Source organism: Lepisosteus platostomus, chromosome 9 (genome assembly GCF_059453375.1).
Source record: "Lepisosteus platostomus isolate fLepPlt1 chromosome 9, fLepPlt1.hap1, whole genome shotgun sequence".
Lineage (NCBI taxonomy): Eukaryota > Metazoa > Chordata > Actinopteri > Semionotiformes > Lepisosteidae > Lepisosteus > Lepisosteus platostomus.
In genome coordinates this window covers 7,829,651-7,854,190 of record NC_142619.1, presented here as the reverse complement: position 1 = coordinate 7,854,190, position 24,540 = coordinate 7,829,651, and the positions used below count along the sequence as shown (strand labels likewise).

Here is a 24,540-nt window from a genome sequence, read left to right as displayed (position 1 = left end):
TGGAATAGCATTGAAGTTGGAGTTTCTTTTCTGACATTTTCTGATCAAACTGCTGCCACATTTCTAGCCTTTTGCTACTGTACTGTAAAGAACAACATTAAAATACGCTGATGCTACAAAGCTGGTGCTGGTTGTGTGGTATTCCAGTACACTTTTAGGACTATGTATGGTATACAGTAACTTTCCTAACTTTCTTTTTCTAGATAATGTAAATTTAATTCTAGAAACAAGCAGAAATTTGCAAGATAGTATACTGTAGTTCACCAATAAGTATTGTACAGTACAATCATCAGCAAGGATAAATGCAACAGTATGTATATTAACATTGGAGTGTGTCCTGGAATGCTTTAAGGCAGTGAATGAAGTTCCACTGAAAGTGTCCTCTGGACGGTCACAGATTTCACTCACTGGTTGAACAAATTGCCAATCTAAAAGAGCTGGGGCACTGTTAACGAAGCAATATATGCCAAAAGTTTGCCACACTGCTGGTGAAATTACAAAGGCATGACAAGGGCCTCATGACAACAATTGAAGAGACTGGCCCACTGGCACTAAGGTACAACGGCAACAATTACAATATTTCTGAGAATTTAGAAGAAATTAATCAACAACTCAACTCAGTTGCATGAACGACTGCTTCTGCAAAGTCACTTACTCTATAGTGGGACCTCATTTTCATGCTTCTTCCAAAACAGGGGGTGAAAGAAAAGGTTCAGTATGTTTCCCAAAGATACACAGGAACACAACTCTGGCTTGGGAAAAGAGCACAATAGTCAAAAGACCTTTACTTAATATACTTGATGAGACCTTTTGGCTTCCTGTTGGGCTACTCTGTTATTACAGGATCCACGTGTCCTTGGGGCTTTCCTGTGTAGTGTACACAGTAAATGTACGTATATGCAACTGTTTCTTGGTGAATTTATTCATCATCGTGGACTTGGACTTTTCAATTAATGCATCTTGATCAGATATGACTATTACAGGTAATAGTATTAAGTACTTCTGTTACTGGTACTGGTACTGATGTTAAAATATGGATACAACAGAACTTGCAGAAGTTCCGTTAGATCCTAATGAATGCAATAGAGAGACAAAATATGTATAAAGTATTTGCTGTGACTTGCCTAGCAGAATGACTGAGCTAGGTAGTTTTGCTGCAGGGATGTTGATGTCAGACGTATACAGTATGCATAGTCAAGTGGAAGTGTGTGAGATTAGGATCTAATCGTCCTCCCGAACCTCTGTTATAATCTACATTCCTCCATGGCTATGCTTATTGGCTTTCACAAATATCTACACAAAGCTAGTGGCTTTAGTGTTGGTATTGAAAGTGCTGAAATTAATCACTTGACTGAATTTAGAAACTTTAGCATTATTTTTGACCCCGTGTCATTTGAAGCTCACGCCAGGAATCTCATAAATATTTATTTTTTCAGCTGCATACTTTAATATTGCTCCACTGGAAATATTGATAGACGCCTATATTGAATCACAGAGCAAGACTGTGGTAATGATTCACATAATTGGGCATCTGTACTGCTTCTGTACCTACAGAATTCTAGAGCTTAGATGCTAACCAAAATTGCTTTTCTTTATCATATCATGTTTGTCTTGTGTAAAGTGCTTTAGCTCCCTGTTATATCTGCAATGGATTTAAAGGTTTCCCTGCTTATAACTATGGATTGAAGGGTCTTGTTCCTATTAACCATAAAGATTTACTGAATGAGTTTATTCCAACATACTGTACTACTACTCAATATACAATATACTGTATTGGTTCTAATTTTCTAATTTAGATCAGACTCCACACAATGGGTGAAAGAGCTTTTTCTTTTCACAGTGCACAGATTGTGGGATTCCTTGCCCACATCCATTCGAGATTGTTCTGAGGCTGTGGACATTACAAAAAACACACTTTATATTTTTCCAATGCTGTGCAACTCTTTGAGTTTTTTTTAAATCACTTATAAATATAATTGATAAGTTCTGTAATTATAATAAAATTACAGAACAAGAGACAACCACACAGACGACACACAGAATCAGGTCTCGATAAATCAGTCCTGAGTTGTGTTAATAATTAACATCCCCCCAAAGAAAGTGTTTCAAAAGACGAGAGGCTAATATAGGCTCAGATGGAGGCAGCAGAGGTCATTCTGTACCGCTATGGTGCGCAGTGTTGCTCTAGTAACACAGGGCTTAGCAGTGTGATATTTTATAATTCAACACAGATTTCCTGGCACAGACAGAAGTGTTGCAAAACCTTTCCTCATGAGTATCATAATTGAATGCCAAAGCTACAAACATACCTCCTCATCACAAAAAATGTGCTGCCCAAATAATTGAAATATTTTGCTAATTTTGAATTCTAAGAATATCTAAGGCGCCCCAAGTTAAAATATTTCTCTTTGACTATAACAATCCATCTGACAGCCCTTGAGATGGCTTGCTTTAATTTAAAAACATATTTCAGCCTGTTTAAGGACGTACATCACTGATCATCAAAGGACACCTCATAACAGACTTTTTTAGACATGCGTGGAAGTTTTGATCTAAAACTGTTGTCACAGAGAATTCGTGGCACACACTTTTCATTATGCTTCTGAACCTCCATAAAATAATGAAATCACGAAAGCTTTTTAAACAGTACTAAAATCAATATTTAGGATGCATGCAATGGCTTTATAACAAGTCCCACTGATTTTTTTCTTATCAATACAGTATTCCCTCAGGAAATCGTCATTAGGAGTCATTAATGCACAAGGAAAACAGGTTTAAAACACAATTGTCTATGGAATGAAATCCCAAAGGTTTTCTTCCTACCTTAGCATAAACGTAAAAGGCACAAAGCTCTATCACTCCAAACAAAAAAAAACAACAGAGCACACAATCCAAGGTGCCCCAAAGCAGCAAGTTAAACAAAACGATGGTGTTTTCCTTTCCTGTTCCTTTTTGTTTTTTTGCCTGAGTTGGATTAATTTTTGTTTTGTTTGTTTACAGGTTCCAATCTGATGGGCACGCCCCTGTTTACAGCTTTCAAACCTGCCCGGGGCTGCCGCGAACTGGCAGCCCTCCCCGTTCTCCGGTCCCAGGCTGGTAATTACCTCAGGCTGCACTCTCCGGTTTCTCCTTCTCCAGCAGCTGTGCAGGAAGCTAAATGCGCAGCAGCCCAGCGAGGTCCCGTCTCCCCCCATCACAAGTTTGCTCCATGATGTACACCTGGCCCGAAAGCTCTCCCTCACATGTCACACAAGAACTGCTGCCTTCCAGAACTTTCCGCAGGGGTGGGGGCACCTCAAGACTTCACTGAATCGTGCTTCGCTGTATATTTGTTTTCCCCCCTTCTCTCTCTTCTCTCCAGTGGAAACGCAGGGAGTTCTGACAGCTTTTAATGCTACCTAAATATATTACCTACTCCTTGTCAGCTTGGAAGATTCTTCCTCGGTCTGAGGAGCAAGGAGAGATTGCTGGTAAGCTCTGCTGGTGCATGAGGGGGTTTGGTGACGTGCAGTGGCAGCTTAGCGAGGAACTCTTCCGAGCATAGAGAACAGCCTAGCCTAGCGAGACACCCTGGTCCTTCCTTTGGGAAACAAAAGATGAGCTGTTCCTTGCTCAGAGGTGTGCCACAACTTCGTAGGTCTACAACAAGGGGCGCAGAGCAGCAGGCGCATCTTCAGAAGTTCCCTGGTAGTGCTGAATAACACATCTGCAACCTCCAGGGGACTGAGATAACGCAATGCTCCCACAGCACCGGCTTTTCCATTGAAATCCCCACAGGAAGGGGTTCATCCAGCCAGATTCGCAAACAGCCACAATTAAAGAAATGATTTCTGTCGTTATTGCTGAGCGCCTGTGGAACCGCCACATCTGCTTCCAGCTTCGCAGGGACTGAGAGTTTCTGCAGTCTTTAGCCATAAAGGCTATTTCAGTCCACACAGCAGGTGGATCCATACTCCTTTAATGTCTCTTCATGTAGCCACCAAGAAAGAAGATAAAAGGCTGGCCAATCTGGGCCTGAAGCTGATTCTATGCCACTCAGGTGTATTAATATGATCGTTCCCCTTCCCACTCCCCTGGCAGCAAAACATTGCATTTACAGAGCAGTGGTGAGAGTGAAAACCTGAGCTTGTCTACTGTCTGATGTCTTGTTCTCCACTTTATCGACTCCCACACTTAAACTTGGGGTCCCAAAAGAAGATGTACGCCTTCAGGCCAGAATATAGTCAGAGAGTCAATGGGGAATGAGAGCTCTGCTGTTTCAGGAGGCTTTTGAGACTGTTCTTCTTAAATCACTCTCTAAAGCCAGGATAGTTTATATTGGAACAACAGCATTTTGGACGGGTTACAAAATGTAATCATCTACAGTATAATGATGTGCTAATCAAGGGTTAACAAAATGATAATGTCACATTGACAATCTTTTCTAGCCACTTCATGCAATATGGGGTCGTGGGGAAGCCATGGGCACAAAGCAGGAGATACCCTGGACTGGACAACAGTCCATTGAAGGGCACACACAGACACAAACACACACGCTCACACCATGGCCAATTTTCCCTGAAGCCAATTAACCCACATAAAGTGCACACAGATAGCAACCCAGGTCTAGAATCGAACCTTGGACCCTAGTACTGTAAACCATGAATGCAACCACAGTGCCTCCATGCTACCCCAATATTGTCACGCCCAGTACACCTAGAGGTTGCTCTACTTCTGTCCAGTTCCTAGTTCCCTGTGATTAATTATGTCTTTCTGGTGTGTCTTGTTGTGTAGCCTATTTACTTCCTGCTTCTGCTCTGCTCCTCGCTCAGCCCTCAAGTTTGGATGTCCTGAGACCCGCCAAGCACCAGGTCGCCCCACGTCCGCTACCTGAAGGCATAGGTTTCTATACGGCATTTCCTGAACAGCTGAGCCCAGGCTAATCCCTGTCTCGCCGCTACGCATAGGGTCTTTTTCGCTCTCCTGCCATTCCACGGTTCGTCCTTTCCGACATCCTTGACAGAATGCTGAGCCTACTCTAGACCCCGCAAGCGTTTTTTTGTTTCCTGGCTTTTGGTATTTTTTTTCTTTACTCCTGGTTCTGGGCTTCTGTGCCCCCTGCGCTCCCTCTCTGTTGTGGGTTGTTTTCTTTTACATGTGTTTTGTTCCCCTGTACTGTCAGGGTTTATTTTCGTTGTTTGTGACTTTTTGCTTGTTCTGTCTCGTTTTATTTTTACTTGCTCCTTCTGAGTCCAGTTTGCCCTCCCCACCCCCCACCCTTCTCTACTCAATAAAGGTTTTTTACCCCGGAGGAGGGGGTAGCTCTCAGCAATGGACTCCCAGAGGTTTCCTTTCAGTTAAATGAGGTTTTTCCTCCCCCCAGTGCTGTGCAGCTCTTTTTTGGGCATCAGGAGACGCCCTTAAAGGGGGGTACTGTCACGCCCAGTACACCTAGAGGGCGCTCTACCTCTCTCCTGTTCCTAGTTCCCTGTGATTATTCATGTCTTTCTGGTGTGTCTTGTTGTGTAGCCTATTTACTTCCTGTTTCTGCTCTGCTCCTTGCTCAGCCCACAGGCTCAGATGTCCTGAAACCTGCCTAGCACCAGGTCGCCCCACATCTGCTACCTGAGGGCATAGGTTTCTATACGGTATTTCCTGAACAGCTGAGCCCGGGCTAACCCCCATCTCGCCGCTACGCATCTTTTTCGCTCTCCTGCCATTCCACGGTTCGTCCCTTCCGACATCCGTGACACATATGCTGGAAAATTTTAAATGGTTTCAAAGAAAAATAAAGCAGACTATTTTGACTGAATAGTATATAAGCATCTGATGTTGAAAACTATGTCTCTCACATCTCACAAAGCAGATTTTTTTCTGGCAGCATGTTTCTTTCTCTCTCACTGTATGTTAAACTCATCCCATAGATCTTCAAAAGTTTAACATCAGGCAGCTGGCAAATACTGTAGCAGTACAGTCATTTTTAAAAGCTGTTTTTCTGTCTATGTAAAAGTAATCCAGGTAAAATCTGCTTGAGCGTTCATGCTTTGTTAATGAATAATAACCTTACAAAAAAACCTCCACATGAACTTATGATACAATATTTAGAATGATCAATATAGACAATAAACCTACAGTATACTGTAAGATGCCATTTTATCATTCAGGTTTTATTTCAGTTTTGAAAATAATCACATCATGCCAAACCGGACATCAACAAAGAATTTAAAAGAACTAGTATCTTTCATCACTGACTGCGATCACAGAATTCTGACATAGACTTAGGTGTTTATATTGGCACATTGTTTCGTTTACATCTTCTAGACAGCAGGGAAGCAATAAAAAAGACAAACAGAATATCACTGTATACTATACAGTTTATAGTCTAAAATGTAGATTGTAGAATTTTCTATCAAGTAATATTTTGTCAAATTGGTTCATTTAAAATATTGTGTACATATTGTGTACATTTAAAAGATATAAAAAGATATTGTAGCTTTGTAACCAGTCTATAGAAAAACAGCCAGATACTGTACCTGATTCACGATTCCTGGAATTTCCTACTCTGACAGGCTAAGAGAACTGAATTGTTTAAACCCTGTTATTGGATCTTTCATGCCAGGAGTTAACTGACTTAAAAGAGCAGTGGTTGACAGCTTCAAAAATGTTAGAAAACGATTACCCATAGACATACAATGCCTGTTTCCATCTGTGTGCTGGTCAGCTTAGAGCTATCAGCTCTGCAGAGAGTGTGACGGTATCCTACTGTACCTCTGCATGTCTGCTGAGGTCTTGTTAACAGATAAGTCTACACCTCACTCGAGCTTTATTCCCAGTTATGGAGACAGCATCAATTTTGGGACCATCATTGAACACATTGAACCATATTTTGTTTGCAATGTGTCCAAAACAGTTCCAATTTATTTACCTTACCTTTTTCAGGTAACCCCAAACTCTGTTTGAAAGAGAACAAGACATACGCCTTTGAAAACCACAAACACTGCCAGTACCAACAGACCTTTCCAGTGCTTTCCAGTGGCTGAACCACAAGATTTGCTTGTTCAAAGTGCACATTGGACACTAAGGCTCTGTTAGTCCAGCATGAATGTAATCTAGTTCTTCATATGACTGTGACCAGGCTTCCCCTAGTTTGTAGAGTGTTTTTATTGCTGTACGGGCTTGAATTAAGCTAGGTTTTGAATTGAATTGAGACTTTTGTTTGACACTTATTTTTGGCCAGCAGTCATATCACCCTGCAATTCACAACTGGAACCCCCTGAAACTATGCAGGTGTGAGCCTGGTCAGTACCTGAAATGGAGACCTCCTGGGAAAAAACTAAGGTTGCTGATAGAAGTGGTGTTAGTGGGGTCAGTAGGGGATTCTCACCCTATGGTTTGTGTGGGTCCTAGCTGATGTGTGGTTAGCGTACTGGTGCACTATGGCTGCCGTCGCATCATCCAGGTGGGGCTGCACATTGGTGGTGGAGTGGAGTCCCTTTTACCTGTTAAGTGCTCTGAGTGGGTTATCCAGAAAAGCGCTATATCAATGTAAAGAATTATTATTATTACATATGAGTTTAGAATGTTTTTAATGAGATATGTACTACCCCTCCACTTAGTAGTTTACTGTATAGCCATTCATATAGTATATACTGTAGACCTGTGCCACTCCTTCACTTCAGTATACAGCCATCTAAGGTTGAAAAGCTACTCTATATCTGCTTTTAGGAAAATAACCTATTGATAAAAAAGAACACCAGGGTAACATTTATCTTCTCACGTGGGTACAACCTCTGGCAATATCCCCAGCTATCAAAGAAGCCAATAGTTTCCAAGAGCAGTTTTCAGATGCTTGTGAATTGCATGATGTGTAATTTATACGGGACAAATACCACAGCTGTCAATATTGACAGAGACAGTACCAACTACCTTGCTAGGTAATTGTTATTTATCTTACTATCTGGTTTGGTTTTAACATAATCTCATACTTAATAACATTATATTTGAAAACAATAATGAGTCTTGATCATCTCCATCAAATTAATTTAGCAATCCAACAATAGAAATATTGGCTTTTAGTGCTGCTCATCCCATGGCATTCATTTTTTAGAAATTGATGTGTACAGCTAAGAGCCTAAGTATTTTTACAATTACAGAAGCTCTATGTGACTATTGCACACTGAGGTGTATAATAATAACAAGCGACATGCTGGGTTTCTCTTATAATGGAAAAAACAGTGACAGGCTGTTTCTTGTTTTGGGGTTTTTATTTTTTTGGAAGTGCCCTTTACTTAAAACCTTTTTTATTTCGTATTAAAAAAACCTTTTCATGCCATTGCACATCCACTCCATTGCTTCAGAAATGTGTCCGAATCACAGAGAATAATGAGTAGTGTGGCAGAATGACAGCTCAGCAGCGAAATCTATTTTAAGACTTTATCCGAATCCTATTAGGGTGGCATAATACTCTGTAAGTGCACAGAGAGGGGACAAAAATCTCACAGTTGGCAAAACCAGGAGACAAACTTGCCATATGGCTGTACTACGCCACTGGGAAAATCTCCCCACCAGCCCCAGAAATAGTCATGAACGCATCATTTCTCCTGTCAATGACCAAAATGTGTACTTACAAAATCAAGATAATCACCTAAAATACATTAAATGGTACCTTCATGTCACAGTCTCCTCCTTGCAGAGTGTAGATAGAAGATAACAATAATGATGGCACAGCCACAATTGCAAAGATATGCAATGGTGTTTATTATGAGGAACTATGTTCCCAAAGTCCAAACCCCAAAAAAACAATAATATATACATTAATTATGATACAAAAAAAAACACTAGATTGTTGTAGGCAGCTCCAATTTTACCCCCACAATCCACCTTCTCCTATCTCCCCCTCAAAATATGTACACTTCACTTTATATGCATCTAGACAATTGTATGTTCTAACACAGAACAATTCCCCCACACAATATGCCATTAACAAGATATAAACAATAATACTTGAAATGACATTACAAATGTAATGTATACTGTATGCATATGTTAGAATAAGTAAGTAGTTTACTAGTATACTTGTAGATTTTTATTATTATTGTGTACTGCAGGTAATGTTATGGTAATTACCTAGTATACTAAGGGGCTAAAAATAAACTGGCAACTGTTTATTTTATTAACTAGTTAATTGTAATAATTAGCAGCAATACAGTTTTTAGACCCATTTTAATACAGTCTAAGACTTTTATTTCTATTTTAATATAGACTTTACACGAGATAACAATATATAGGTATCAGAAAATCCAAATATATAAGTTTTAAAGTGTTTGTTTATGTCTTGTTAGTTTTGTTTTAGCCCAAAATAAAAAAAACAACTAAATAAAAATCAAGATTTTGAACTGAATGTAAACAAACTAAGCAAGGCAAAACTACTGAGATGGTCACTACTGGGATGAGAGACTTCAGATGAACTACGACAAACATAACATAAGTATTATAATTTCTGTCATTTATACACAAATGTTTTGAATCACAAAGTGTTCTTAATCACAAAGTGTTTTGAAACTCTAAAAGCCACCTACATATTCCCAGTATTTAAATATCTACTTCATTACAAAGAAGGCATTGCATTTCCATACACGCACGATGATTCCATCAGTACCATTTGACAGAGAGCTGTAATTTCCAAATATTGGAATTCAAATAAACTGCAGTTTCTAAAACACATTCTGTTTTAAGTTCCCCCAAGGGAACATGCAGCCCAATCCAGCATGAGTATCGAGTTCAGTTCTCAAATGCAGCAATCCAGCATATTACGTGGGTCTCTTCAGCAGTTAAACATGAGTGAAAAGGGTAAAACATTTTTGATACTCATCTTGAAGGTAGCCCTGCTACCAGAATTGGATGGGGAATAGATCACAAATCAGTTCAGAACCTTGTGGAATATGTTTCACATCCCAAGCAAACTGTTTTCACTCCTCACAGGGGCCCAGCGTGGTATTTGATGGTTTCAGATATTTTAGTGCAACAGACATAAATGCGACCCCCTGTTCTCATGGAGTTTTTCATCTCACTTTTACATTTGTGCCAGCTGACATGGAACTTGAGAGGTCAGGAAAACTGTACAACAGGCGACACAGATTCCTTTTCAAACAGCAGATGTCTGCATTTTTGGCCGCCATTATAATGACTCAAACTCATATGCGTTGCCTGTATTAAAATAATCTATCTTTTTGTGCCGCGTAATTCCCTTGGAAGACCAATCTTTATCGAGCTATCATCGGGTATATGTGCTTCTTTATTAAAAGACACAATATCAGACAGGCATAACTTTAGATATCGAGGTCAGAAATCTGGCCCACTGCTCGCAGACCTACTGTAACATAATCCTTCGGTGCTGAGTAAATTCAACCTTACATAAATAATATTCACACACGGTATTTTGGACGTCAATGTTTACAGGGACAGACCCTGACCAAGACCTAGATATCACCATGATAAAAGCTCTGCCAACACATCATTTAAAACTTCATTTAAAAAACAGACTTATTTTTCATGAGCCAGAATTTGTCACAAATTCCAACAGCATCATCATAACATTCAGCAGCCTGTGCTGTGATCTTTGAAAAAGTCTGTGAAGCCCGTTTGACCCAGCCAATGTCTGGCTGCTGTTGCACTTTCTTGCCCTTCCGACATTAAAGCCTCTACTTTAAAATGCAGACACAAGGTCATGAGAAATCAATAGCCCTGCTAGCAGACCTCTTGCTTGAGCAGTTGGATCCATCAGCACCAGTGCCCCTTGCCTGCACCCACATTCCAGTTTAAACTTACGTCAATTACCAAGCGCGAGCAGCACAAATTTATTGCAAAACAACATGGCAATTTAAGGTAGCATGGTGGTGCAGCGGTTAGTTATTCAATTCCTGGGGTACTGTCTGTGTGGAGTTTGCATGTTCTCCCCATGTTCGTGTGGGTTTCCTCCGGGTGCTCCAGTTTCCTCCCACAGTCCAAACACATGCTGGGAGGTTAATTGGCTTCTGGAAAAATTGGTCCTGGTGTGAGTTTGTGCGTGTCTGTGTGTGCCCCACGATGGACGCCCCTTGCTTCCTCTGTGCTCCTGTGTTGGATAAAGCAGCTAGAAAAGAGATAGATGGAAATCCCGTTGATGGGACTGCTCAGAGAGAGGGAGGTAGTGCTGGGACACAGCTCCAATTGTGGGGTGCACAGATTAACGCCTTCAGATTATTGTCTCAGCCTGGGAACTGAATGAACATTCCCAACACATTTATGCAGAGACGCTGACGGCTACAGTACCTACATCTGGAACAGCTGGGAAACATATATACTATTTATAACAAGTAATAGGTTTATTCCATGCTGAAAAAAAGAAGAAAGAGAACACAACGTTTCGGTCGTGGAGCCTTCTTCAGGTGTGTGTACAATTTATAAGTATCATTGGCTGGTATGAATGCACTGGGCTTTGAGATTACACAAGCTTTAAAGACGTAATCCTTCACATTTATTCAGATTGAAATTTGTAATCTGATTACGTTTACTATGGTTAATTTAGAGAGTATTTAGAGAGCAACCTGAAACATTGTTGACCATACAGATTCGCAATGGCTGGAATATACTCATCTTGCATGTTGATGGTGCAAAAGCAATGGGCATAAAAGATTAATTGCCAAGGCACTACACCTCTGGAGTCTGAATTCTTGTCTTTTTTTGCCAAATAATGATGAAAACAATGGTGTGCATTTCAGGCTATGAATTGTTTTTTCCAGGTTAAGAGATGCAAGAGGACTTTATAAAACCCACTGAAACAAGAATTATATATTACATTTTGCCCAGCTACCAAAATACGATCAGTCAGTAAGTCAGTAAATAAGCAATACAATTACTTCAAAAGTGAAAAGAGAATCTCTAGAATGATACACTACTATTATACAAGCTAAAAAGACCATAAACAGCAGACATATATGCTATAATTGAAATCATGCTCTTATACATTATATGTGTAACTGCTGAAAATATTTCCTGATGATAGAATCTTCCTTGCTAATGTTAGAGTAATTCCAAAACAATTAATTTAAATTTAGCTAACAATTATTAGCTAAATTCTGCAAATGGTTTGAATGGAAAAGGCTTTTTTTATGTCACAAATTAATACAAAACTTTATGTACCCTCATGTCCTTTTGTTCCAAATTGATTTATGGTGATGTTATTATCAGTAATATTAGGTATTAACGTGCCTTTGGTTTCTTCACTGCTGGAGTCTTATTGAGGGTTTTCAAGTCAATTGCAAAGAAACCTGTCATGTTGGGGAATAATTTATTTGCATATTAGCGTAAAAGTAACTTAACTGCACTGGGTCAATAATATATCACATCAATTTTCTCAACTCCCCCACAGAAAGAAACTCATGCAGTTGTTTTATTAAGTTCTTATTAAATCATAAACAACCATAAACTGCTCCCTACAATACAGAAAGTACAGGAATTCTCTCACCTCGGAAATACTCTGTCCTTGCAGCACAGTTTCAGAAGGAAGGTGCTTTGAGTCCTTCGAATCTGATCTGGCCCAAGGACGCATACTGAACTCGTGAGGCCTGGGGAGCACAATTCAGTCGGGGCTAGATCCCCTCTCAGGCCCACAGCATTGCCTACCCAGCAGGTCCAGAGGTGAGACCAGGTACAGTTTGAGTCCCCTTGTAAAGTGCAGGTTGCAGTGGACTCTGGTGATGTTACATGATCAAGAAGCCCTCACACAAACTTGTCTGCATTCCAATTAGGCACCCTTAACTTTGAAAGAAGGGTGTAACACAAAAGAGGTAGGTCAGTTTATATGTACAGATATTTTTCTACTGAACATGTTAACAGTAAGTATGATCCAGCGGAGCATGGAAAATGTCTGAATAGGTTACAGTTTTGAATGGTGTTGATGGTGGAACCAACACAGATAAAAAGCATAAGGTGGCAGTGCTTCTACTATCTTAAAATCTCTTGGTGATTGACGGCCTGTCCACACTTCTCGCGGCAAGAATACTGTCTACTCCTGCCACACCACCTACAGTAGAGCCCAGGACATGTAGCTCTGTAAGGCGAGAAGCCTTACGTCACTTATCTCTCCAGCACATAAACACTGTCAGCAACTGAATACAAAGCCCTGAAAGGTTATCACATTAATCAGCCGTTTCAACAGGTTCGACTGGAGGATTCCTCTGCTACTCTGTGTAAGTGAGTCACCGGAATGAGCTTTGATTACCAAAAAAAAAAAGGCGATCAACTATTCATGGCTTAGGTACATAAAAGCATTTAAGTAAGGGGGGGGAGTTAACTGTAAATGAGCACAAAATGAACAACCAAGCATTGAATACGGCTGTATTCAAACAAGCCCCTCCAAAATTTTGTGGGGTTGTCCTGTTTGCAAGTCGTATAAGTATCACCATATGACTCACACCCGAAGAAGGCTCTACAGCCGAAACATTGTTTCCTTTCTTCTCTTTTCAGCATGGAATAAACCTATTACTTGTTCCTAGGTATCACCACTGTATATAAGTGTCTATGTCAGGCCCCTTCAGGATGGTATAGACCAATAAGTCATGTTTTCGTATATTGGTGTAATTCAGATCTCGGGATGTCGGGACATGTGTAATGATGTTCTTTCGCAATGGGGATGGACATTATGTGGGCCTCAGGACTCAGCAAATCAAACTCTTCAGGGTTCATTTTGAAGATGAAGGTTTTGATTCTGTCAGAGTTTGTTCTGGTAAATATGTCGACTGTACAAGGCCATAACAGCAAATGACATAAAGACAGAAGTACTGTATGTTTCTCTTCTTGAAGGCTCTATCAGTAGGATTAATACATTAAATTAAACTCAAAAAGGATTTGGAGAGAACAGGCTACCAGTTCCAGAGCTTATTCACCTCTCCGAACCTCACAAACCCTCCTCTTACTCAGCGAAGGAGCAAGGAGGCCAGGTTGAGAATAATTCAGCTGAGCCCCATCTGCCCAGGTTAAGCAGCTTAGTAACATCTGCTAATGGGTTACAGGGATCAAAAGAAGATCCACTCATGCTAATACTTAGAAGGCATCAGTTCCCAGATCTGCTTGTCCTGGTCTTGGTAACCCCAGTATCTGCCAGCTTTCAATCTAGCTGAGCACTTTTTTTTTTAATCGTTCTTTGACTGATAAAACAATATTTTATCGTTTTCACCTGCGTTATTGTTACAGATTTACAAATACGCACATCTGCCTCATTTTACAAAACAAGAATTGATTTTAGACCTATCTCCCTTACAGAAGCTGCTCAAGTATCATGAAAATAAAATAAAAATTATTCGTTTAAATTCATTTGTGGTTGTTTTGGCTTTTTATCTGTTGCCTGCTGAGAAAAAAAAGCAATAAGTATTCAATCACGTAATGTACGGAATAACTTAAAGTCCTGTAAACTAATGCAGGGAATCCCAGGTCCAGTTTTTGATTACTATAGTCCAGGAGGTTTCTCCTTAGCCCAACAAGTTCCTTCATACCTAGGCAGGTGGGATACATTAGTCCAGTTAAGCTTTAATATTCTGCATTTCTGCAGGCTATATCCTATAGGTGTCAAGATCAAAATCCATCTTCTTAAGGGTGCTCTGGCTCTTTTGTATTCTAGTTGATTTCATGCACCTGCCCCCTGTTTCGTCCGTCTTTATTTAAGGCGGGCGCTCTTGCTATGCCGGGCTCTGCATTGGAAGACGGACGCCCAGAAGCCCACCTACCATCAAGTCACCCTACGTCTCGAGGGTTTAGGCTTCCAATTGGCCTCCAGACCTGCTGAGTCCGGGGCTCGGAGTGCCTGGCCTGGTTACTGTTTTTATCCTCCTGGTTCCCTGTCCCTGTTCCTGTTCCAGATCCCGTTCCGGTTTAAATCTTGTCTGTCTCTGATTGGATCTCCCGGCTTTCTGGACTTTGGATTGGGCCCTCTTTTCCCCTTTTGGACTCCAGACCTGCTGAGTCCGGGGCTCGGAGTGCCTGGCCTGGTTACTGTTTTTATCCTCCTGGTTCCCTGTCCCTGTTCCTGTTCCAGATCCCGTTCCGGTTTAAATCTTGTCTGTCTCTGATTGGATCTCCCGGCTTTCTGGACTTTGGATTGGGCCCTCTTTTCCCCTTTTGGATTCCCACTGGACTTGTTCGACTGCCCCATGCCCCCTGAGCACCAGATCATAGCCGTCACGCCCCCCTGTCTGTCACCCCGTCCTGCTCCTGCTGTGTTGTCCTAGAAGTCTTTTTCCAGTGACTTCCAGATTATACTGTCTGCACAGGGTCCTAAACTACGCATTGTAACAATAGGAAGACTGCTATGACTTCATATTCACCTATAGGCTATAACTGGCAGAAGGACTTGTTTTTTGAGTCAATACCTTCGGAGCAAGAACCTCTGATGACTTGTAAGGCTTGTGCCCCTTCTCTTAATGCCAAAAACCTAAATGTAACGAACAGTTCTTTCCGGACCCTATGCGGACGACACAATCCGACTAAGTGGGGAAACACTAGGGAAACGTCATGCAGGAATACGGGGCTGAAGACAGGGGGGGCGTGTCCAAGGTGTGCTGGTGCACGGGGGAGGTGTGGCCGAGACGAACAATCCAAAAGAGAAGTCCTTAGAGAGAATCCAAAACACAAGGGTAAGTCAAAAACCAGGAGATCCATCAGAACGCGGAACTAAAACACGAAGGCCGGGTCGGAACCGGCAGACAGGGAACAGGAACGGGAACCGAGATTAAAACCTTAACGGGACCAGGCACTTCCAGGTCCCGGACTCGCACGGTACGGAAACCAGATGCAGAGCCCGGATGAGCGTCAGCGCCTGGCTTTTAAGGTGGGCTGGGAATAGGAAACAGGTGCACAGAATAAAGTCTCACGTGAAAGGGCTGGAGCACCCTTAAGGAAGGGGGACTATAATCGTGACACTAAAACTGAGATCTGTTAAGAAATGAGAATCCATTCTTCATCATAGTAATGGTGATCAAAGATATAGAAAAGCTTCTTTTTAAATGTGTTCCAATTATTCTAATATTCTTTCTTGTGCTTAAAAGGTCCATCAGAAAAAATACATTTACAGAAGGTACTATACAGGTACATAGCAGCCAATTCTAATTTAAAGAACAGTGAGCAGACTCTGTTGTCCTACTGTATAAAACTATAGTGAGGCAGTATATTGTATTGGGTAGGTCTCTGGACATGTGACTGGAGGGTTGTGGGTTCAAGGCCCTGCTGTGGACTCTACTATTGCACGGTACCTTGCGTGAGGTACAACAGTAGTTCAATAGTGTTCAGTATTGTTCCAATCACTGAGCTGTGTGAATGGGGAGCATTTCAGGGGGTTGGCCCTGTGACAGACTGGCGTCCCATCCAGCGGGGGAATCTTATGCTCTCTGTTCAGTTAATGCCACAGAAACCAAGATAATCTCTGGACTGATGGGCTGTTGCGTCTTGAATACAGCACTACAATACTACTATGTAATACTATGTTCTGTATTTGGTATATCATGCTCATTGCCGCTTCTGCAGGACTGCTACCAAGCAGCCAAAGGCAAAAAAGATGAAGGTGAGGCACAGGGTGTTAAACTAAGTTACAAATGACAACATTGGCACAAAGGCCTACAGAATTGCAAATAAGTTGCAGAGAAACAGACACCCACTGTTGGAACATAACTTTGTTACTGTCCACAGACTTTATCTGCAGTGCTTAACCCACGATCCTGAGTTTTACACCTTTGCTGTCAACCAACACACTGGATTAGATTACACCTCACCTTGCCCATCTCTGCATCCTGCCTTTGGTTTCCTCGCTGTTAAAGGAAACTTCTCTGTATCCTGATAGAGGCAAATAGAAAAGCTTTTCTCGTTCTGAACGTAATTTAAGACAGGGATATTCTGGGATAGTCTCTTCCAATACATTATTACAAATTAAAAACATGTATGTTTTGTCATCATTTTCAGTTAGCATGTTTCAGCATCATGGGTTCATCAAGTGTTGATAAAGCACTATCTATGAGCAGTAAAGATAGTGACTTTCCTAAAGGCTTTTCCAGTCAACCATCAAATTAATACAGTGGCTCACCAATGTCTGGGGTATCCTGTTGCAGTTCTATTCAGCAGTGGTCATATTAGAAGCATAGTTCATAACTGTCAGAAGGGTAATCACAAAGTTTTCTTTATAGCGCATCAGTATTTGGACTGCAAACAAAGGAGAGTCCAGACTTGCTGTCTGCTTGGGTTAAGTATCAGAGAAACCGATACAGTTACATGTCAATTAATTATTTTTTTTTATTTCAATGCCAGATTTAAAGATATATCTACATCTGAAAAATAATTCCAAATTATTAACCCTAATTCAGCAGTAAGGAAAGGAATGTGTGGCTACCAAAGAGCAAACAGCTCTTTGAAAATGCAAACGTACTGTAAGTAACTTTAGATAAAAGCATCAGCCCAGATAAAACAGTAACAATACAGAAATTTAGATGTACTAAGGATATAGTTGCTAGAGGTAACGCTGTTAATCCTGCTACTGTTTAACTGCAGTTGCTATAAATAATATTGCCACTACTGACAATAGCAAATCAAATACAATGCAAGGTGCAACTAACAGGACACAAGGCATGAAAAGGCCGTAGGAACCAAAGCTCAGTGACACTGATACAATAGTACAACTCTGCAAAGGTGATGTCTAAATAAAGTGCTCCGATTTAATTTGGAGTCTCAAATGTCAGCAATAACAAAGCATCATGAGAAACCTTACCAGGTAAGACGTTCACCTTGATAATGACTGACTTGTGAGTCTTTAGTCTCCTAAGGCAACAGCAGAATGGAAGTACCCGCAGTATGAGAGAGAGAATTCCATTGAGTAACTCAATAGACCATTAGTACCTGCTGCCAAACCCTCTACCTCTTTCATAAGAAACAAAAAATTCTTGGCCGCATGCTTGTGTGTGTGATTTTAGCTGTGTTGAACACTGATATTGTCACTCGCATGATTTTTGTCGTTTCATCACATCTCATAGTTAGGAATAAAGCTTGAGAATTAAGACAACATGGGTAACTATAAAAAATGGGTTAACCCCCTCATCCCAGTGCACTCCTTCAGTTCTCCTGTAACTGCTCCTGAAGTTGTCCTAGGCTTACTTTTCATAAAGCAGAGAGGAGAGTCTAATTACAATTAATTGTTCCAATGGTCAGACTATCGTCCTTCAGCCTAGCCAAGACAGCCAAGAAAAATGCCTGTGATCTCTTGGCACACCTACAAATAAAACATTGAAACACAACGGGCCTAATTTTTCCACAGTGGGAAAAATGACAATCCACTTAATTTAAAATTAAAAACTGAAAGAAGTACATACATGGAATGTAACCCAATACAAGCAATAATACATGGAATGCAAAAATGGTGTCAAACAAGGATCAATAAATTCTGGGATGAGGCCTTTATCTAAGTTTGTTTCAGAACAGTGAATATTGCTCTGTTCAAAGCCATTGGGTTACTCTGCTCCATGAAATTTGCAATTCAGCATATTTGCATGCAAGTTTGTGGTCCTTCTCTGTGTTTTTTAGGGTGGTTTGGCTAAATTTTCCAAAAACCACAGAAAACAAAATCTGTTAATAAGATTGTTGCTTCAGGAGTTTGGTGTAGAGAAGCTTAATGGAGTGACAAAAGAGAATTTCCATGAAAAGTTTAACTGAATATATTAATAACGTTTTTTCTCACCTATTGATCCCAAAGCACCTTATTAATAATAGGGGACTCATTTTATCTGCTACTGTCATACAACAACCCCATGTTTTTTGCTGTCTGCTCCATAATGAGATATGCCAGTGACCAGTTTACTTAAAATGTGTCCACTTTGGAAAATAAGGGAACAAGGTTTTGTGATGCTAGGCAGAAAACCTCACAACAGAGTATCAGAACTTGAAAGGTACAGTTGTTGTTTTTTTTAAGTTTTGCGAATGATCAATCATATTACATTCATTTACTGTATGTGACTTTTGACATTAAAAAGATCTTTGTGTTTTTGGAGTACATGCAGAACAACAGGACTTCCCCTTCCAACATCACAAACTCTACATAATTGTAAAAGCCCTGTTTTTTTTATCAATAATTACACGTACAGATGCAGCCATTCAAAGTGCGCGGTACAGACACGTACCGCAGGTAATTGGCTGCGGTATCGCGTATCATGACGCAAGATGACACGGTTCGTGATTGGTTGACCGACAGGGGCACTCGTGGTCCGTTGGTCTGTCGTAGAAAGACTTACTGTAAACATCTTTACTGTGCCCGTTGTAGATATTGAATTTTACAACTGAAGGGAAATCTTAGTAGCTGAGCATAAAAAGAATAGGAGCATACTGTAACGCGTGTGAAGGCCATAAACGATATTAATTTTGGAACATAAACATACAGTATATAGCTGGTCTTGGTACTTTAAAGAAAAAAATACACACCAGTATTCCATTTCTCCCTAAACATTTTAAGCTTCGAAGTCTTTAACTAACGTGATACCGGAGTCAACAAGCATACTTTTAGAATTTGATTAAAAGGGAATATAATATGGAATCGCGTATCTAAAGAATTTTCAAAGGGGTTGTTATACAAGACCACTCACATGTTTGCATTCCCACTAAGTTATGTGAGCAGTCACTATCAGCTCTATCATAAAGTACTATCCTTCATGTACAAATCCCTGTCACTTAATTTAGATAAGATAAGATCACTTTATTGGCCATATACAATTTCTTGTATTAGGAATTTGTCTTTTTGCATACCCCAGCTTGCTCTCCATGAGACACACAGACACACAGACAGGGAGAGAAGCTTGGGGTCAGAGTGCAGGGTCACCCATTTATACAGAGCCCCTGCAGCAGTTGGGCTTATGAGTCTTGCTCAGGGGCCCAATTCCTCTGCCAGCCGCAGGATAAACCGGCAACATTGCAGACACAGGTGCAGATCCTTAGCTACAGAGCCATCGCACCGCAGTGTTGTACCCCAAAACCTGGAGGAACTTACAACCCTATGCAATACTTATCACAAACAATGACAAATAACATTACAGCTAACATCATGTTTGGGTGTGCTGCCTTCAATACTTTGTGCTGTCAGATACTGCACATATTATCTCTATATCATAGCCATTCATTTTAGTGAGGTAAGACTCTAGATAACAGATGCTGTGGGGGTCAACTGAATGTAGTCCAGCAGTCTGTAGCAGTTGAGTTAGTAAGTCTTATACTGGATTGTTATTACTTTGCAGCCTGACCTTTGAGAAATTAGAAAAGACTGGGCCTAGATGGTACTGGGAAAGGAGACATCCAAAGATAACCAAGTTGCTGCTGTCAAAGTGGTATTGGTGGACCAGCTGGTGGCACTGTTCCCTCTAGACCAGATATTCCATATTAATGCACATTGCACACTGTGTAGTAGGAGGTGCAGTCATTCAAAGGTTGCATTAAACCAAGGTCCTAACTACTTGGACAATGGCACTGCGCCCGAACACTGGCCCATGGCACTGTTTGAAAGTGAAGATGTGTTAACCTCAGTGTCCTGGTTAAATTCCACTTCGGTCTGGCAAAATCTGGCCTACCTAATGTTCCCCTTTAATTCAACTAGTGAAGCAATTTCTTATTTTTCCACCTGTTCCGTTGCATAGTGGGGCTGTTCGCTGATATAAAATCCAGTTTGGTGCTGAACTTCAGTGGTGGATGAGTAGGTATCCTCCTTTATGTACAGTGCTTTGGGATTGTCATGGATAAACTCAAGGAATTATTATTCATTCAATTAACACCTGCAGCTTACTTGACACTCTGGCCTGATGCGGCCTGTAAAATGAAGTTCTTAGTACAAATATATTTTGGAGACCTTCAGATAAAAGAACATGGATAGGGGAAAGCATGGGGAAAGCAGATGTGACACAGCAAAATAAATGTTAGTTTTAACAGACTGCAATGTTAAATGGCAGGCAATCACTCAAAAATGACATGAATCATAAAGTCTGGTATCCATATTTTAAAACATAATTCAATCATGTGTTCAAATGTCTCAAATAGGTACATAGTTCCAAGGCTCTTAAGCCTATAACCCCTATCTACAAGTGTCCCTTCAACCTTGTATGTAGGCAAGAACAAACTAAGTAAGTTTGTAACAGAAGTGTAGGATGTGGCCTTGTCTTAAGTGAGGTGGATAAAGTTAAGCCTGTACCAACATTAAATCCATAAACACTAACAATCTGGCTGGGTATCATTCTCTTGGCTCGTGTTCAGTAGGTAGTTCCCAAGGCTCTGTCTGAGAATAGCAACAACACCTCCTGTTACAAGAGTGTGAAAGGATATCAGCCACTGCTTTGTGGCTCACGGTTTCCATAACAACTACGCTTATTGAACATAACTAGTCCTTTCAGCGCAAGAGACACCAGAGCTTTCCGCTGCTATTTTGCAGCATCACCTTCTCTGTGGAGAAAGCTGTTTTAACACAAAATGCTCATAGTTCCTTTGCCAGCTAATAAAAATATCCCAGCAAGAGCCGCTAATTCCATGGTAGAGCACAATGGAGTTATGGATGGGGAGGTCATGACCATTTTGTAAGGCACTGAGGCAAACTATAAGCTTTCAGACAAAAAGAATACTGACCTTCAAAAATAACAGCAGTTGGTTTAAACACTGCCACTTTTTCAGTCCTGTCTTAGGATTTTCAATTGAAAAACAGTAGTTCATAACCTGTCAATTATCTTTGAAGCCTTAAGTAAACTTTCGTTCGGCCTAGACAGAGTGAAGAAACATTTAGCTGTGATTGCCAGCATCACATACAACCCACACTCATAGAATAAGGCAAAATTAAAAGATGGTTAAAGTATTTTATATAGTCTTCATTTACTAAATTTAAGTTTGAAATTTCTCTGCACATTTCCAGTTTTTTAGCATACCTGTATATGTGATTAATATGCAGTCTTGGATTTAAAAAGATATTATCTGGGATTAAACTGAACAATGATATGCACTTAGAATGAAAATCAATTAGAATTGATCAAACGTTTTTTTCTGAACTAATTTGCAAAGGTATTTCATCCAATAACTGATCCACCATACTATCCTATTGAGAAAAACATACTGTGTACTTAAAAAAAACATACTATAAGTACAAAGAGAGTAATACCCAAAGCTGATGTACAGTGAAAAGCATACATTTTGGGAAAGTGAAGTGAAAATTGAATTAACTTTACTTTGTCCTAAAACCTATGCTTTCCTGAAATGGGGGGACTGAACACACCAAATTATTCATTTCACAACATTGTTCAAACATGGCTAAACATGTATACAAAACCATACCCAGAAACATAAGTTGACATTCTGTACATTTGACTTATATTAATATTTTGATCTGAAACACAGTACACACTCCATTAGTACAAAAACGACCAATTTCTTTTTACTGTCCCAGTACTGTAGGTCCCAAAATATGTGAGAGCTTAGATCTGAAAGTATTTTGAATAATTTGATAGTGGGTTAAACAGAAACTTGGACTGTATGTTTTGCCCAAGGCTAGAGTTTTGTGGAAATCCATCATTACCTTTCTTACACAAGGAAGCTTCTATAGATACTTTACATATTTAACAGCCTTTATGGTTTTTTTTTAAATTAACATCTTCACCGGACTCCTGCTGTATCTTTCAATTTTATACTTGAATATTGCAATTGCTTTTGCACTAAACGCAGTTTAAAGAATACTGATTATCCTTTCAAAAAACATACTGCTAAATAAGGTTATTTTCTTTAATGGAGTTTAAGTTTGGTGAATCAAGGATTAAAACAAATCTTCCTTCCTACGGTTACTATGTATTTAATTCCAGGTATGTACATTTTCGCCCTCTTTATGCTATTTATAGGATGTTTCAGGTGAGGTGATTTTATGCATCTGTCAGTATAATGCTCTGCAATTTCACTTCAAAGGAACATTACTACCTATCTCTGATAGGTACAGGACCAATTTTACATTGACGCACCCAGCATGAAACCTTAATCAGCTCAATGTCAACCTATTACTGCTTTGAAGGTCATCTGTGGGGATTAATGGTATATCTATTAATCATGTAAAAAATTATAGCCATCATGCCTGTTGAGCTCATTTCTCTATATATAGTACAAGAGGTAGCCAACTATGGTCCCTTAATTCCATACTATTATAGGACTTTGGACCTCACTTTTGAATTAAGTACTAAAATTGCACCTTAATAGCACTAATCCAGCTACTGCAGATCACTTTTGATAATTAAAAATTAGTTGGAGCAAAGACCTGATTAGTTGGATGGCACAATTCAATGCCACAAGATGGCATTGAATTTTGTAGCCAGACTACACTACATCTGCTACAATATAAATGCATACATACTGTATGCATGTATATTATATACTGTATATAAAAAGAGGGCAAGGTTAAGCAGTACATACAGTATTTGCATACTGTAAAAATAAATCAGCAAGCTGATACACAATGGAGAGAAATGTTTCTTTTAAAGCAAATACATTGGTACTGTAAGTAGCACAAAAAAAACAGAAAACCAGCACATGAGCTCTTCAGTTCTAGAAATCTGATAACCGAGCAGGCTTTGAACAAGGAAGGGAAAATTATTAACAGAAATGTTTCCTCCCATGAATTTAAATGCAACTGAAGATACAATACATTGAAGTGAAGCAGACTTTGAAAAAGACGCCATTTTCTCCATTATGTGCACATTTCCACACTTTTACAGAGGTACATTAATATAAGGGCCCTGAGCCTTTGAATTAGTCAGACAAATTTCCAGAAATTCACTGAAAGGAAAAGCAAAAGTGACAAATGTAACAATCACTATGATTTCATGAAATCAAAATATCAACATAAATATTAACGATATACTAAATCATGTAAATCATGTTACTGTTATCATTCTTTGAGTAATGTGATATTACTGTGGCTGAGAAAACCCATAGACTGTTCACTTTAGTCTTGCACATTTTTACAAGTTTTTTTCATTAAAGCAACCACCAACGTATTATCATCAATCATAACAATTTTATATCTGAACTTTTTTCAAGACTCCAATGTATTGAATTTGCAACAGAAGCGAAACAAATGATCATTCAAGTCACCATTCATAGGTAACTATACGATCAGAATAAAATTATTTGGACATCATTTTTTGAAAGTGTCATTACTCCAAAAAATCACAGCTACTAATGGGTCCCTCTCTCTTGATTAACCTGTGAAAGAAATAATTGGAGCAGCTGGGAAAAGCCTTCCCACTGAGCTCAAAATGATTCAGAGTTCACTGGTTCAAATCTAGGCTTTGCCACTCACTAGTTGTGCTCACTCACTTACCACTCACTTAGGAATCTTACTGATACTGCATATGGGTACGTCCCAACCAAATTTAGGTTTACATTAAAAGTTGCTTAATCAATTGTTGCTTAATCTTGCAACAAGTACTGGTAACCCTTCTAACAAAACTGGTTGAACTACATAATGTGGGAACTCACAAAGAGGCTTGTAAT

General features: G+C 39.9%; 1 protein-coding gene across 3 annotated transcripts in view; it reads right to left on the bottom strand.

The window, feature by feature from the left end:
• dyrk4 (dual-specificity tyrosine-(Y)-phosphorylation regulated kinase 4) overlaps window positions 1-24,540 on the bottom strand; it is a 65,983-nt gene that overhangs the window by 34,341 nt on the left and 7,102 nt on the right. The window contains exon 1 of one of the 3 annotated variants that reach the window (XM_088646769.1): window positions 3,105-3,458. The exons of the other annotated variants lie outside the window; for them this stretch is intronic. Coding sequence (XP_088502895.1) covers window positions 3,105-3,194 — 90 coding nt within the window. The 5' untranslated portion in view covers window positions 3,195-3,458. Of the gene's footprint in view, window positions 1-3,104; window positions 3,459-24,540 lie in introns of those variants that run through there. 3 annotated transcript variants of the gene reach the window in all.